Raw genomic sequence first — 17,706 nt, 5'->3', positions numbered from 1 at the left:
CTGACGCGTGACCTCGCAGACATACATATTTTTCTATTCATTTGCCTCAGAACTACCAAATATGTATTACTGACGATACTCTGGCGATGGCGAAATCGGCCAATAGCGTTGGTGGGCCAGCTGCTTTTGACGACCCTGCATGACGTCATTGCGGACTACAGAGCAAGTAATTTTTCGCTCTTTTTAGACGAGATTTTAAATTCCCTGCTGCATGCAGGGGAGATATATTAATTTGACTCTCATGTTAACAGCAACATCTGTGACAGATGGGCAACGTTTTCTTACTGTGTTCAAAAAGTGGTTGAGGGCTTCTTTATGAAATAGAAAATCAAGAGCTATTGATTCGTGAACACTCACATGGTGTATTAAAATTATTGTTCACAAAATAAATTACTCAGAGAGATATGTCAGTTAGACACAAAGACAAAAAGAGGTCTATACTTAACCGGAGGTGCGTGTAATCATCAAAACGTGCTCGTCTGCTCTTTTATATCCTTGAGAGATGACGTCGATGTAGAGGATTGCTGCTTGCGAATTTATCGCGGATGATATTGTGCTGGATGTGAGGAAAGAATTTTTTGTCAAGACTTGCACCTATTATAAGTTATTTACACAGAACTGCTGTATTTCGTTCGACTTTTTAGAACCACTCATGAACAATACACGTAAACATGTAGAATGGCATGCAAAATGCTGGAAACCTGCCACATAAAATTCTCACCTTCAGAACTAATGCTGAAAAAAAAAGACATCTTGGTAAGATGAGCAAATACAGCGACGACGAGGGAAAGCAGAAAGCTTGAGGCGGTTTTCCTGCTTCTATCTTTTTTTTCTACTCTGACGGCACGCGTGTCTTCTGGTAACGCATCCTACTTGCCGTCATCAAAAAGTACCTTGTCACAGAAAATAAACCATGTGAACCACTAGAGTTCGAATCAGTGACATCTCGGTTGTGAGCCAAACATTTCCGGTCCTTTACCAGTGCTTCAGTAGTTCCAGCATATTATGCAGCTCGGTATTATTATGCAGCATATACAGAGAAGCAGTTAAACTCATTAGTTTCGCGCTTGCTTCGCAGGTATACAAAAGCATGGCGTTACAAGCATTGGAACGCTATGCACAACACTGAAAATAGTGATTTCTTTGCGGTGATATTCCTTAAGCAAAAAATTAGCAAACCGAAACACTTGCAGCAAGAATGACAGAGCATGAGCAGTCGCCACAAGCCTAAGAGTTTGTCAACAAGTTGAAAATGTGAACTCGGGGGTTCTCCTCGGCTATCGTCACTGCAAGACAATTGTTTTCTAAAACAAGAAAGCCGTAGTTTCTTCCTTGTGACGCGCTGTTTTTATTTTTGACGCACTCTAATGACGGCTATAATTCGCGATGAACTGTCATTACACGCCACATCCTACCAGTCAGCTACCCGTGTTCCTACTTTGAATGCTCGCCTCCGTGACATTATGCGGGGCGAACTGGAGTCCACAGTAAGCATCATCACGTCCTCTGACTGACTTGTGTGATCATGGAATGCCGGCACCCGAATACTTGGCGCGTCATCTGTGCAGCCTATAAATGTGGCTCAGACAGATGCTGGAAAAACAAATGCAAGCGTACCATATAAAAGAATGTGATTTCCTGTTAGAACCGGCATCGCCGTACTTGTTTAGATTGAACTGAGAGAAAACAGTGTGGCAGAGTGCGATAGATATGGACGAGAAAAGCCAATGAGAAAAAAAAATAAGAGTAAAACAGGCGTCCTGGCGGACGGCCGCCCGTCTGTTTCTTTACAATATTTATTTACTTTATTAGGTTTTTTACTTGCGCCCAGAGGGCAATATAAGGTACAAAAGAGCAAAAAAAAAAGCAATACGACGATGGAACGACACTGTCATTAAGTAACAATCACACGTGTCAGTCAAATCTCGGAATGCTTAATGATAGATGCCCTGGGCGTAGTGTAGTGAGTGAACAATTCAGGAAATTGAGTATGTATCATATACAGATGTCGCGGGAAGAGAAATGACTTGAATATGGCGGCGCTGAACTGAATCTCTCTGCTGTTCTCAGTGTTATTTTTTTTTTTACTGGAATAGCATTTGGGAGGTGTCTAGAACTTCGGACGATCAATGTCCAAGTTGTCACTCGTTGAGAAAGGAAATCTTAAAAAAACGGCGACGTGCTTGCAATGGACCCCAAGATGAACATGTTTTGAGGGCCGTAACATTCCCGTTACATTATGAAAACTACGCAACAGCGGACCGAGGACCGAAATAACGGAACTACGAACACAAGCGCTGAAATAGGCAAGCTCTCTCACACTCGTTCATTCCTTCTTTCTATTCTCCCGCCGCTGTAGCGCTGTGTCCATCATGGTTTACCAACTAGCCTGGTCTCACACATCGCTAACGTTGCGACGGCATTAATTCGTTGCAAAACGTGCGACACAACTATCAACAGCTTCTAACTTGTTAATCAATATACGTTAGTCTAGGTATTTCACATCATCATCATCATCATCATCGTAATCATCAGCCTATTTTTCTGTCCACTGTAGGACGAAGGCCTTTCCTAGTGATCTTTAATTACCCGTCTTTCGCGAGCTGGTTCCAACAGGCGCGTGCAAATTTCATAATTTCATCAGACACCCAATTTTCTGCCGTCCTCGGTTGCGCTTTTCTTCCCTTGGCCTCCCTCAGCAACACTGGGGACAAATTGCAAAAAATGGTTGAGGACCTTAATCGAGAATGTGGAAGAGTGGGGTTGAAGAATAATATACAGAAGACAAAGCTACGGTTCGATACCCTGGCAAGAAATTAGTATTTCGTTATCACCAGTTCGCCTCTAGAGTCCGTACAGGAGTATTTTTATGTAGGTCAATTACTCACAAGGCAGCCTGATAATGAGTAGGAAGTTTAATAAAGTATAAAAATGCGTTGAAGTGCATACGGCAGGCTTTACCAAATCCTGTAATCCCTGCCGCTTATCCCTAGCTTATCCCTGCCGTTGAAAAGAAAAAAAAAAACCAATGATTGCATTCTACCGGTGCTAACATATTGGAGAGAAACTTGGAGGTTAACAAAGAAGCTCAAAAAGAAGTTAAGAGCCGGGCAAATAGTGATTCAACGAAAATAATTTTATACTCGCGGACAACTTTCACTGGCAATGAAGGGAAAGCTACGGTGGCAAAGCGCGCACAAGTGAGAGCGCTTCTGAAGAAGTGTCCCGCGTATTAATTCACGTTTGTTTAGGCTAAGCAACAGAAAACATAAACACCTTATTAGCAACAGTTAAACAAGACAGAGCACACCGCTGAGTGTAATAGTTTACTTATTTTGCGTCTTTTGCCTTCCGCATCTGGGCAAACGCGAAATTATCACACGTGGAAGCCGCGTCGATTCAGCGTCTGTTCCGAGCAACCAAAAGCACTGCCAAATGCTGCCGCACTACTTGGCACGGTAACACAAGCGTCGCAGAGACGCGCCTGTAGCTTTCCCTTCATTGCCACAGAAAGTTGTACGCGAGTATAGGCGTAACGTTGAGAGACAAGAAGATAGTGGTGTGGATCAAGGAGTAAATGGGGTTATCAGATATTCTAGTTGTTATTAGGATAACAAAAATGTAGCTCGGCAATCCATATAATGCGTAGGGTAGATAACCGGTGGATCATTTGAGTTACAGATTGGGTATTCCAAATAATGGCAGCCTATTCCTGAACGGGCGACACATTGGTTGTATACAACTCTGCTCTTACTTGCTGAGGTGCCCCCTGAAAGTTGCTGCAAGTAAAACTGCGAATGTCGGCTGGCTTTCGAGTTCATCGTTTCAAGACATTTTTAACGAGGGTTATTTTAGGTTTTATGGATACAATGCTTCGAGGTTTTCGAGTATAGCAATGTTTTCATCGTTAAGTAGTAAGTAAATTTGATCACATTACGTTTGGGCCTCAAGGGTACGTTTTAAAGTCAAAGGGTTTTCTTTGAAGTTATCTTTATCACACTATAAAATGTTCTTGACCAGGTTATTTTGGAAAGTTGAGTCAGCGTTGGAACAAAACATTTCCCTCTATAATAAACGATAATCTGCATAAAGTCGGATTGCTGATGAGACTCTCTGGTATATGTCTTTGACGTACACTAAGAATAGCAAGCGTCCCATTTCCGCCTACATGAACACACCTGATGGGGAAGCAACAAGTTCAGATTCCGAGCCGTAAATTGCACAATTTTGTTATTGGCCGTTAATGTAATTACGCCTCCAGTTAATGGCATTGTCGTCTCAGCGTGTAAGAGCTTAAGGAGACGAAGAGAGCGCTGAAGCTTAGTGGAACTTCCTAATTATGTTGCACCTGGGCTAGTATAGCTCCACGTTTTTTAGTATAGCCATTTTTTGGCGGTGTCAGGCTCTACTCATGGTCTGAAAATGTAGTGGACAGGACGAGAATTCCAACTTACGACCTACAGACTGTAGGTCGTAATCGGAGCCGTCCTTGCGCATGCTGGCGCTGGGCAAGCACGGCTCCGATTCCGTATCCACTGGCATCCGTCCGAACTTCCGTAGGAGCAGATGGCTCGAAGTGCGCCAACAGAGGAGAAGTCGTCAGAAGGCGGATAAGCGCAGAAAAGGCCTGAGCTTCTAGATGGCCGCAGACGAAAGGCGTATCTTTCTTGAGAAGGTCGGTGAGCGGACGGGCGATGTCAGCGAAATTTTTGACAAAGCGACGAAAGTAAGAACATAAGCCAATGAAGGAGCGAACGTCTTTGGTTGAGCAAGGTGCAGGGAAATGCTTCACGGCGCGATTTTTTTCTGGGTCAGGTCGGATTCCTACACCATTAACAAGGTGGCCGAGCACTGTTATTTCGCGGCGACCAAAATGGCACTTGGATGAGTTAAGCTGGAGACCGGCGCTGCGGAACACTTGGAGGATGGCGGACAGGCACTGAATATAGCTGTCAAATGTCGTTGAGAAAACAATAACGTCATCTAGGTAACATAAGCAGGTCGAAGCCACGAAGGAGCGAATCCATCATGCGCTCAAATGTGGCTGGCGCATTGAATAGGCCGAAGGGCATAACTTTAAATTGGTGTAACCCATCAGGGTGTCACAAAAGCGGTCTTCTCGCGGTCCATAGGTTCTACGGTAACCTGCCAATAGCCACACCGCAGGTCGATGGTCGAAAAATAACTCGCTCCGTGGAGGCAATCGAGGGCATTATCTATGCGTGGCAACGGATATACGTCCTTCTTAGTGATCTTGTTCAGGTGTCTGTAATCGACACAGAAACGCCAGGTGCCGTCTTTTTTCTTGACAAGCACAACTGGGGATGCCCATGGGCTAGACGAAGGTTTTATAATGTCTTTTGCAGCCGTCTTGTCGGCTTCTGTTTGTATAATCGCCCTTTCGGCAGCAGAAACACGATACGGACGGCGATGAATAGGGTTTGCGTCGCCTGTGTCGATTCGGTGCATGACAGCCGTTGTCTGGCCAAGTGGGCGGTTGTCGAAGTCAAAAACGTCCCGCTACGACGCTAACACACGGCAGAGCTCATCAGCCTGCGCAGGTGAAAGGTCCGCGGCTATCATTTTGTTGAATTCACTGGTGGGCAAGCCGGTGGATCCTGCTGAGCACGTCGGACTCAAAGTCGCCTCAGATGTTAGCGTGGATATTTGACAGTCGCTGAGGGATGCCAACGTTGCGAGTGCAATTCCGGATGGTAGAACACGGGCGGATAAGCCAAAGTTCAGCACAGGCAGATAAGCTTCGTTGTTGACAATTTCGACAACCGTGTGGGGTAGGGTCACATTGTGTGCCAAGACAACATCAGTAATAGGGGATGCAACGTAATCCCCGTCAGCGACAGCAGGAGAGGGCGTCAAAAAAACATAAGTAGTGGATTGGGGCGGTAATCGCACGTACTCTGACGAACACAGTTGCGTAGGTTCAGCAGCAATAGTCTCTGGGGCAGAAGGGAGTTCAAGTTGCAGGACACCGGTGCCGCAGTCGACGAGGGCTGAATGTGTCGACAAAAAGTCAATGCCCAAGATCACGTCGTATGGGCACTAGCTCAAGCACAAGAAACTGAGCGCTCGTTGTATGGCCAGATATAGTAACGCGGGCAGTACACGTTCCAACAACAGTAGGTTCCATCGGCAGCTCTCACTGTACGTAGCATGGCGGGTGTCAGGACTTTCTTGAGCTTCTCACGAAGACTAGAGCTCATCACCGAGATCTGTGCACCAGTGTCGATAAGGGCCATAACACTAACACCGTCGAGTTGGACTTCGAGCAAATTAGAGCGGGTAGGAACTGTCAGACGAGGATTTCGAGGTCGGGTCGAGAATGCAGCGTCACCTCCGGGCGCTGCACTCGTTAGTTTTCCGATGCGTAGCGTCCAGAGTTGGCAGGCGACAGGAACCGGCGGGCTTGTGGCGAAAGGAATCGGTGGGCTTGCGGTGAGCGGGATCGGCGATCGCGCGGCGATGGTGACCTGCTGTACACGTTGGTGCGAGTGTCGATGTCGGGCGTGTCAGTCGGTGGAGAGCGCGACGATGTTGTACGGGAGTAGCCTTCAGGACGAGGGTTCCGGGTGCTCCAGCCAGTCAGTGACGTCTGACGGCTCCAGCAGTGTCGCGCAATATGCCCAACTCGAGAGCACGCGAAACATATTGGGCGATCATCCGGCGTCCTCCACTCAGCGGGATTGCGGTATCGCGAGTAAAAGGGCTGGTTCCGCGGCGCGACTTGTGGAACTGGTGGTGTGACTTGTGCGACTGGTGGCACGCGAACAGCGCACACAGAGGAGAGTCCCATATTCGCGACCTCCTGTCGAACCACGGCTTGAATCAATGAAATCATAGGCTGGTTGGCAGTCGAGACATCGGGCACGAGAGGGGCTGGTGACATTGCTTCTAGTTCCCGACGGACGATCCGTGTCAAAGTGTTCGAAACCGGCGATTCTGACGTAGGTGGTGGTTCCATACATGATGACGATGCGGCAGTATTGGGGAGCCTGGTGAATGGCTGGGCGATACGGCGGAATTTATCTTGTTAGAATCGCCGACACGCTGTCACAATAGCATCCACAGTGGCGCAGTTCCTGAATACTAAGAGGTTGAATGCCTCATCGGCGATTCCCTTGAGTATGTGTCCGATCTTGTCCGCTTCGGACATGTTACCATCAACTTTACGGCAAAGCGCTAGAATATCCTGAATATACGAAATGTATGATTCAGTAGATGACTGCGCACGGGAGCCAAGTTCTTTTTTAGCGGCTAGTTGACGACCCAAGGGCTTGCCGAACAAGTCATTCAGTTTTTCTTTGCAAACGTCCCAGCTGGTCAGATCGTGTTCGTGCGTCTCGTACCAGACGCACGCGGTTCCTTTCAGGTAAAATATCACATTCGCCAGCATAAGCGTATCGTCCCATCTGTTCTGTTTGCTGACACGCTCATACCATGAAATCCAGTCCTCGACGTCCACGTTATCTGTGCCAGAGAAGGTGCCCGGATCTTGCGGAAGCGATAAGATGACAGATGGCACGGTAGGTTCCGGCGCGGTGCGTGCTTCAGTGGCCATCACCGAGGGAACAACGCGGCGACCACTTCGGAGTTCCGTGCTTGGGTGATGGCGATGAACAGGCAGCGTACCCAGCACCTCCACCAGAAAATGTTGCGCGAAGACGTTTATTTACAAATATTTACAAAATGGGCGAGTAGCACAGGCGTAGCAGCAACCAGCCAAGATGGCGAGGAGCAACCTCTACTTCCTTTTCTTCGGTGCCGGCCTGATGCTGACCTCTGCTTCGGTGCCGGTCTTCTTCTGTCCCGCAGCATTATTTTGTAGTCTCCAGTTCTTATTCCTTCGTTCTCGTAGCATTTCGGTGGAGAGTGCCGTTCCCCGTCCTCGCCACGGAGCTCCGCAGCGGCCGCACCGCCCTGCTTTCGGCCATGGCTCCCGGTGACGACACCTCGTCTGCCTCTACTCATGCGACCCCGACAACAACGTACGTCACGTTTGCCAGTCCCCGTGATCCTGGCATAGTCTCCGGCCAAGATAATGTCGATGTTGAGGACTGGCTCAGCCTGTATGAGCGTGTTAGCCGAAACAACCGCTGGGACCTTACCATTATGCTAGCGAATGTTCTATTCTACTTGGGCGGAACTCCTCGTGTCTGGTTCCGGACACACGAGGAGGAGATCTCTAGCTGGGGTGCTTTCAAGGAGAAGCTCAGTGACCTCTTTGGAAATCCGACCGGTCGGGAGCTGGCTGCTAAGAAAGAGCTTGCTACCCGATTTCAGTCTTCTACTGAATCGTATGTCTCGTACATACTAGACGTGCTCGCTCTTTGCCGGAAAGTCGACGAGAAAATGGCAGAGGTTGACAAAGTCTGCCACGTACTGAAAGGGATCGTGGACGACGCGTTCAACTTGCATACATGCATATTGATATGCATACATGCATACATGCACATGATAATGATACATGCATATTGTGTGTTTCTTGTGGATGATGCGCGCGGGCGCCCCGATGAAGAAGAACTGCTTCCGGCTGTCGAGCTGTCAGCTGAACTGGCCAGCGCTGCAGTTATCCTTTGTAAATATATTTTGTAAATAGTCTGCAGTTCTTATTCCTTCGTTCAGGTAACAATATGAACGTGGTTCTCACAAACATTTGAGTTCTACATATGACATTTTCAACGGTACCACAAATAGTTCGCCAAATTACAATAAGAAACCAGGGCTATTACGGAAGTTATGAAAGCAGGGCAATGGCCGACAATGACAAGTGTAGACATTCCCTCCTCTGAACATCCGTTTGCGTTAGGTGCGTGTAGGCGATTAGCAGGGCATGATAGCTTTGATGCGTCTGAAGGTTGTGATGCTGTGGTGGAGCACTCCGAAAGGACTGCGTTCCTCCTGACCGGTAGCCCTCTCAACCTGTGCCGGATGTGGGAGAGTGCTCTGGCACCACTACAAATGTACTGGTGAAAGATTCTGTTATCTACAGAGTTAGGCGATGAAACAACAGTCTCTGCCTAAATGTCCTAGCTGCAACATTATATACGGCTTCAGGTGTATTATTAATTTTTTAAAGCACATATATTTCTAGCAGCGTTCGGCTGGTCGCTTGCATTGACAGTTATTGTCGACGATAATCCCACAATTTTTGGGGGAAACTACACATTATGCTTCAATTTCATGGTAAATTACGTCATGCCAGCGATAACAAAACATACTTACGAGCTGTGGACACCACAGCCCCAATAGGCTGAAGTAAAGAATAAAAGCGACATGAACAATTCACGGCGCTTCTCCTGTGCAATAATCAGTAGGACAAGTACGAAAGTTGCATTTAATTGCCCAGAAAGGTAGGAACAGAAGATTGTGCCACTGTGAAGCTTAGTACTCAAGGCCTCCATATTATCACATTCTTAGCCCGTTATCTGGGTCCTCAAATGCCGGTTGAGTCACTGTGCCTTCTGAATAATTTCAGTGTCCCTCTCCGCTGCAATAATCGAATAGCATAGTCTGCTGTTTTATCTACGTACCTTGTTGCAGCGCTTACAACACCAGCCAAGAAGAGTCCTGCGAATCCGGGTATATTTACAAGTTCAGTATTAATGTAGTACGGTAGAATCTGAAAATTAGAAATGAGAATTAGGTTGAAATCGTGGCCTTAACGCGTAACAGTATTGGTAATTTCTCCGTATTATATTGCTGCTGTGACTCGAGGCAGGAAGTTTAAAGAAAGTCTAAACATTAGGAAATGTTATGGAATCGTGCAAGCCGGCTGTCTAGATTACAACTCGCATTGAAAACGCAGCAAGAGCGGGAGTACATGTGCTGAATAAATAGCTGGCGAAATTTCAACAAATGTAAATATCAGATCCTCACAGTTGTGGCGTCACATAATCTATAATAACTTTAAAAAGGAATGCCAACATGAACGATACGAAATGAAACGACACTCATTTTACATAATTCTAGCACTTTGACGGCTTTCAACGCTATAGACAATGCTGTCTATAAGTGCAAAAGACATTTTATGCAAAAAACGTTTCATAACCATATCTGCATGTTTACTATATTACTAACGCTTCCACATACAACACTACAAGCACGGCTTGTCTTGTGGGTAGATCAAAACTTGCTTTTTTTACGTTAGCAGCCACACGTATACCACCAATGCACTTCCGCACACACGTTCAAGTCACTTGCTGCAGCATTCTGAATTGCAACTGATTGATCCGGAGTTGGGGGGTGGTAATGGTACATTTGAGCGAGATGTGTAAAAAAAAGTGTGGTGTTCCTGTTCACGTATTGTGCCAGCGAACAGCTTTGGGCGCTAAGCCATGCTTTCGCCACGAAACCAGAAATAGCGCCGCGGTCATCTACGCAACCTCTCTCTATTCTATGTGATTTGTTTGAGTTTTCGTCGGTTAATGGGATTAATTTTTTTTACAATGCGGCCATGTTTTCGGCATGTTTGTCAGTCTGTCCGTATGAGCCCTCTTTCACGCCAACTTGGGTCACTGGGTAGTCAATGGCCTAATGAGTAGAACAAAGGTATGCTGTGATGAAGGAACCGAGTTCAAAACCAAGCGTCGGACATGTTTTAAAGCAATTAGCATACATTGCAACCGTCACCAGTTGGCGGCAGGTTTGTTTGCCTGTATCTATAGCCTCTCCCGCCATCTTGAGTAACTGGCTATCTGCCACTGTGTTTGTGCTGGTATTCAATGACAAAAAATTGTTTAAAATTTATGCAGCGATGAGCGGGATTGAACTCTCGTCATACATATTCAGAAAATGTGGTCTGACGATGTGTTCAGACATGCGCCACGCGCGGACTTCGCAACGCTCCGCTAAATGACGCACCTTATCCAGACGGAAGTGCGAGAGAGAGAGGAAATACACGCCTCATACTTGAGACGCTTCCGCCGTGGCAGTACGCTGTGTTGCTACATTGTTTCACTGCTAGTTCCGTTAGGGTCGACAGTCACCGACAGATAGTTTCCGCCAGAATTTTTGTCATGGCGGTTGTTCATGACATGTGTAGTCAGTACAGCCCATCCGAAAAAGCACTATATTCAGCGACCATCGATTGCGGTGCATTGCCACTCGCTGATGTACCACATAAGTGACGCACAACACTCGGCTCGCGTTCTTCAGATGTTTCTTTTTGAAGTTCCTACGCTTCGCAATTCTCAGAGCTTCTAAATCCATTGGCTTCATTCCAAGACGCGATCTTTATGGTCCTAGAACTCTGGGCGTTTGAACCGAATATCTTTCTTTGGCTCTGTGGCCCAGTTATCAGAAACGTGCTAGATATTGGCACGCGTACTCGTTCTTCAAGCACATTCAAGGCATGATAACTCATGTTTGTATCCGGTGGTATCGCCATCTGCGTTAAAAGCGTTATCCACTTGGACCTTAAGTCGATGACTGCCCCGTGTTGGTGTAGAAAGTTCATGCCTAGGATAGCATCCCTGGAGTAGTGCTGCAGGATTACGAAGCTCGCCGGATAAGTGTGGTTGTTAACCGTGACTCGCGCTGGGCAGACTCCAGCCGGATATCGGGTCCTTGCCAGACCATTTTCACCTTCTTCAACTTGGTGGCAAACGGGCCACTGAAGAAGGAATAGTCGGATCCAGTGCCGACGAATTCGCCGAACATGAGCGAGCCGACCAGGAACTAAGGAGATTTGTAGACTACCTGAAAGAAAGACCGTCATTGTGCCGGAAGGTGTTCAGGCAAAGATTACCGTCGTTTTTCTTGCAAAACAACATTCACCTAAAGAAGAACTTCTCGCCACTCCGAGCAAACTACCTCCTCGTGGTACCCTCAGCATTAAGTCCAGAGGTTCTGGTAGCTCTCGATGACCTACCCAACGGCTGGACACCTCAGTTTTTCCCGCACGCTCGCAAGGATACAAGAAAAATACAACTGGCCTCGCCACTCTGCCGACGTCGCCCATTACGTAAGGACATGCCGAGACTTTCAGCGACGCAAAACACCGCCGACAAGGCCAGGCGGACTCCTACAGCCGATCGAACCACCTCGCCGACCGTTCCAGCAGATCGGGATGGACTTACTGGGGCCTTTTCCGACGTCAACGTCCGGGAATAAATAGATCGTCGTAGCTACGGACTACGTCACCCACTACGCCGAAACAGAAGCCTTGCCCAAAGGCAGTGCCCCCGCAGTAGCCAGATTCTTCGTTGAGAACATCCTCCTGCGTCACGGTGCCCCAGAGGTCCTCATCACCGACAGAGCTACGGCCTTTACGGCGGATCTAACTCAAGGCATCCTGCGATACAGCCAGACAAGCCACCGCCGGACCACCGCCTACATCCCGCAGACTAATGGCCTCACTGAGCGCCTAACTAAGACCATCGCCGACATGCTGGCAATGTACGTCGAACTCGAACACAAGACGTAGAATGCCATCCTTCCGTACGTGACCTTCGCATACAACACGGCCGCGCAAGAAACGACGCCCATGGAGGCCGTTCAACCTGGGGCGCTATAACGTAAAATGATTCCAAATTGTTTTGATTCCAATTTCTGCAATCAGCCTCCACGATTGGTCAAAACATTTTCGCACCACTCCCAACTTCGCCTGTCTGTCACGCGACGTCACGAAAACCGCAATAGCTCCCCATCTGTTATAACGTGTACACACTGATTATGCATGATTAAACCGCAGAAAAGAAAAACAATAATTCCTGATTCGACGCCTTTTCACTGTTAGCCCTCTGCTATTGGGGCAATGTTTTCTGGCTACACCCACTTCGCCTGTCCGTCACGCGACCTCACAAAACCGCGAAAACTCACCACGTCAAAGTGACGTGTACGCGAAAAAAAGGCATTAATATGCCGAACGAAACTGAAAAGTTATCTGAATAGCCACAGACTGCCCCGTTCCGAACGGAATAGAAGATGGCTGCCATGTATCGCTCAGGCCCTCGCTCCTCACACTTGCCCGTGAGCATCTATTTGTATGCGCAAGATAAACCTTTTTACGTGGCAGTTAAAACGTTATCGAGCCCTTTCGGCATGCATACGACATCGCTCTGCCAACTCTTCCTTGCTGCATGGGGATCCGTTTTAGTGGGGTGCGACTGTTTTCACAACAAATCAATGCAGGGGAGGGGCTTCGCCTCGATGACGTAACGACTATCGAACGCAACCATATGGTTTGCATGAATGCATGCTCTGGAAGCGTGGCCATGCCGTCTTATTTTGGGATGTTATCCATAGATATTTGCAAAAATATTTTGATCTAAATTCTCACAGTATCCGATATCTGCATCTGTATCCTCTGCATCAAGAACCAGCAGAAGACTGACAGCCGACACTACAATCTTCGAAGACGCTACGTTGAGTACCCGCCCGGCGACCATGTTTCGGTTTGGACTCCAATACGCCGACAAGGACTTAGCGAGAAACTGTCACTACGCTATTTCGGACCCTATAAGATCTTCCGACGTATGGGCGAACTGGAGTATGAAGTCGCCCCAGACGGCATTTCGCAATCACAGCGGCGCCACGGACGACCTGAACTCAGTCACGCGGTGCGTCTTAAGCCTTTCTACGCCCGCTGACGAACTTAGAGACTTCGTTGCTTTGTTGATGTTTCTTTTCCTTATTACGCCTGGCTTTGTTTTCGCTTTCGTGCTTGTTTTTAGTAACGGGAAGATGCTTTTTAAGGGGAGGGTGTTGGCACATGTACTTGTTTATCTTTCACCGGTGAACGCTTTTCACCGGCTAAGAAATGTTAAACGTTATCGCTCGGCGCAGGACGCGCCTGCAAGTATCGGAAGTTTCTCGAACGTTATCAATGCTTCTATCCGTCGTCTATTGTCACCGACGCTTACGTAATTTGATTGTATCAGCGACGCGAATTGTGTAGTACAGATGTCAACACTCATGTCTAGAACAACGGAGCGTCGCGCTCGGGACTGCACGAGCGACATGTACAGTTTGAAATAGGCGAGGCATGCGCGATGCCAATGACGCGCCTGCCTCGCATTTTTCTCCTTGTTTATCACCGCGGCTGCAACAACTGCTTTGGCCGGCAGAAACGCTGTCAACGGTCTAGCGCCGCCAAAAAAGAAAAACGCGCGGAATCGCCCGGCTCCGCGCCCTTATACTACAGGCTAATTCTCAGTTCGTGGTATCGTCGTACCGCCATTGCGTCGCACATATATCTCGCGAATCGCGCCATGGATTTTCCATAACGCATTGCGTTTATTGCCGTCTGTTAGGAGTGAATTTTACTAACCTACTTTCATCGATTATTGGTCGTCAACCCGCCAACGTTAATTGCTAATAATTGGAGGTTTCGATCGCACATACAGAAAAATGCTGCATAGATATCCTGAACTTATCAGATTTATTGAAATCAACACATGTACGTGTCACCTTTACTTGGGAGTGCGGAGAGTTGCGAGCATGCGCTACTGTCGATGGAGGAGAGAGACGACTGGCGGCACGGCAAACGAAGATTTAACATACACAGGAGTGGTAGAAGCACGCAACACACAAAACTGAAACTCAAAACTAAGGGCACGCCAAACTAAACACATAACTTCACAAAAATGCATTACACAGTCCAAAGGGCATTACCTTAAACTGGTAAAGTCCATCAGGCGTAACAAATGCTGTTTTTTCACTGTCTTGATCATCGACGGAGATCTGCCAGTAGCCTGACCTCAGGTCGATAGAAGAGAAGTATGCAGAGCCGTGTAGACAGTCGAGAGCGTCATCGATCCGCGGCAAAGGGTAGACGTCCTTGCGCGTTACCTTGTTTAGGTGCCGGTAGTCGACGCAGAAGCGCCAGCTGCCATCTTTCTTCTTCACCAGGACGACTGGTGATGCCCTTGGACTACATGAAGGCTCAATGACGTCCTTGGTGAGCATCTTGTCGACTTCACGCTGTATCACTTCTCGCTCGGCATGGGACACGCGATAGGGACGTCGTCTGATTGGGCTGGCGTCCCCAGTATTGATCTTGTGAGTGACCACAGATGTCTGCCCCAAAGGACAGTCATTGAAGTCAAAGATGTCGCGGTAGGACTTCAATACGCGCCGCATATCGGCGGTCTGTGCAGGAAGGAGGTCAGACGCAATCATCTTGTCAATATTACCGTCGTCGAGATTGTGCGAGAAAGACGAAGGGGCAGAGGATAAAGAAGCGTCGGTGACGAATGCAGAAACGGCACACTCATCGATAGGAGAGATGTGGGCTAGAGTCATGCCGCTTGGGATGAGTTGCGTGCACCAGCTAAAGTTCAGTATGGGTAGAGACGTGTTATTATCTGCAACTCTGATAAGGGTGTGAGGAAGAGCGACGTTTTTGGCGAATAAGACGTCAACGATCGGGGTCAAAATGTAATCGCCATCGGGAATGGGCGAACAAGACCGCAAGTTCACATACATAACGGCTTGAGGAGGTAGCCGAACGTAATCCACTGAGCACAAGCGCGGCTGGCGTGTAGTAGGAGCGTCATGGTAGCACGGTAGGTCTAGCTGAAGCAAGCCGGTTCCACAGTCAATAAGGGCAGAATGGGCAGACAGAAAATCCATACCGAGAATGAGGTCATGGGAGCATTTCTCGAGCACAGCAAGGAGTACGCTTGTGGATCGGTCGGCAACACTTATTCGCGCGGAGCACATCCCTAGCACGGGAAACGTTCCGCCATCGGCGACACGAATGAGCGGTACTGTGGGTGGTGTTAGGACCTTCTTAAGGCGGCGACGAAGCTCCGAATTCATCACTGATATCTGAGCCCCAGTGTCCACTAGAGCGACAACATGTGCGTCATCCAGTTTAACGTCTATCAGGTTTCGTCTGGTCTGCAGTGTGGTCAGAGGATTTGGCAGGCGGGTCGTCGATGCAGCATCACCTCTGGGAGCTGCATCGTCTAGTTTTCCCGAGGGAGTCGTGCAATCGGCGACGTAGGGCGGCGGAATTGGGGCGAGCGAGACGATTGGCGACGCGACAACGGCGAACGGGACTGGTGACCACGTGGGGACGGCGAACGACGATACGGCATGGGGGGAGGGTCTTCAGCGGTGGTTTGGGGATGCTCGTGGTAGGGCTGAAATCGGCCATGATCCATGTCGGGGTGACGGTTGTTACGGTTGTTTCCATAGGGAGCCTGATACCAATACCACCGGCTGTTACAATGGCGGGCCACGTGTCCAATACGACGGCAGTTAAAGCAAATTGGACGGTCATCAGCAGTCCTCCATTCGGCTGGGTTGCGAGTACGGAAAGGCGGCCTTTGACCTTGGGCGTGCGAAAGTGAGGGACGGCGGTCGATCGGCTGCGAAGGAGCTGCGGCGCACACAGAGTCCAGGCCAGCATTGGAGAGCTCCCGATGAACGATAGCTTGGACTAGTGGCACCATCTGGGAACTATGATCACAAGTACGGCCGCACGTAGAAGCAGGAGACGCAGCATCAAGTTCACGTCGGATGATCTTCTTCACGTGTTCCACGGTGAGCGGCGCCGACGGCTCAGGTACGTCTTCGCAGGACCACGTTGCTGCCGTGTTCGGAAGTCGAGCGAAGTTATTGGCAATGCGTCGACTTTTGGCGGCCTCAAAGCGCTTGCACTCTTGGATGATGGCATCGATGATGTCGCAGTCCTTGCAGATTAGCAGGTTGAAGGCATCATCTGCTATGCCTTTTAACACGTGGCCTACTTTCTCAGACTCCGTCATGCTGTCGTCGGCTTTGCGGCAAAGGGCAAGCACGTCCTGTATATAAGTCAGGTATGACTCTGTCGCTGTCTGCGCACGAGATGCCAGCTCCTTCTTTGCTGCTGCCTTTCTCCCTGTGGACTTGCCGAACAGGGAACGTATCTTTTCCTTGCATGCATCCCAGCTCCCAATTTCCTGTTCATTATTCTGAAACCACACCTTCGCGGTTCCCTCGAGATAAAATAGTATGTTGGCCAACATGATCGTCTCATCCCAGCGATTATTCTTACTTGCACGCTCGTACAGGGATAGCCAGTCCTCGATGTCGACGTTGTCAGTCCCGCAGAATGTGCCTGGGTTCTTTAGCTGAGCCAGGACGACCGTTGTCGTTTGTGCCACCTCGGTGGGCGTAGAGACCTCTTCCGCCATCGTCGATAAAGCCAAGCGTCGGCCGCTGCGGAGCTCCGTTGTACCGTGTGGGTACCCAGCACCTCCCACCAAAATGCCACGGGGATATGAGTAGCAAAAGGGATAGGAAAATTATATTTACACGATATATACAAAGAGAGACGGCTGCAGGCAAGATGGCAGAACAACAACACGAGCGCTGCTCCGATCGTCGTCTTCACCGCCTTTTTGGAGCATTCTTCCATGCTCGGCATAGCGCGTAACAATATCAAGCTCTGACTACATGCAAAACTACCAGAAAATATTCGATTGCAGTTTCGGAGCCCACTCAGCCTTAAAGTCTCTAGGTCAGTCGTAGCCTTTGTTCTTAAAAGTCTGACCACCCTGGCCCCGGCCTAGCTGCGTCGATATCAAAAGCGTGTACTCTTACGGGCCGCCGACTTGACGTTCCTCACGTCGGGTCCAAGTCGTGTTCATTCGGGTGTAGTTGCTGCCGTAGGTGCTGACGACTCGCGTTGTCTCTTTTTCGGCGGTGAGCTCGTCGGTTCGTCGGTGATGAGCTCGTCAGCTCGTCAGCGATGACGCT

The 17,706-nt window shown here is 48.7% G+C and overlaps 1 protein-coding gene across 1 annotated transcript in view; it reads right to left on the bottom strand.

Moving 5' to 3' along the window:
- LOC119452554 (sodium-coupled monocarboxylate transporter 1-like) overlaps nt 1-17,706 on the bottom strand; it is a 322,121-nt gene that overhangs the window by 239,862 nt on the left and 64,553 nt on the right. The window contains exons 8-9 of the mRNA XM_049668027.1: nt 9,549-9,637; nt 447-556 (exon numbers count right to left, since the gene is read on the bottom strand). Coding sequence (XP_049523984.1) covers nt 447-556; nt 9,549-9,637 — 199 coding nt within the window. The remainder of the gene's footprint in view (nt 1-446; nt 557-9,548; nt 9,638-17,706) is intronic.

The sequence above is a fragment of the Dermacentor silvarum genome, chromosome 5 (genome assembly GCF_013339745.2).
Source record: "Dermacentor silvarum isolate Dsil-2018 chromosome 5, BIME_Dsil_1.4, whole genome shotgun sequence".
Classification (NCBI taxonomy): domain Eukaryota; kingdom Metazoa; phylum Arthropoda; class Arachnida; order Ixodida; family Ixodidae; genus Dermacentor; species Dermacentor silvarum.
Note: the sequence above shows the minus strand (reverse complement) of the source record. Positions and strands in the feature narration are given on the sequence as shown.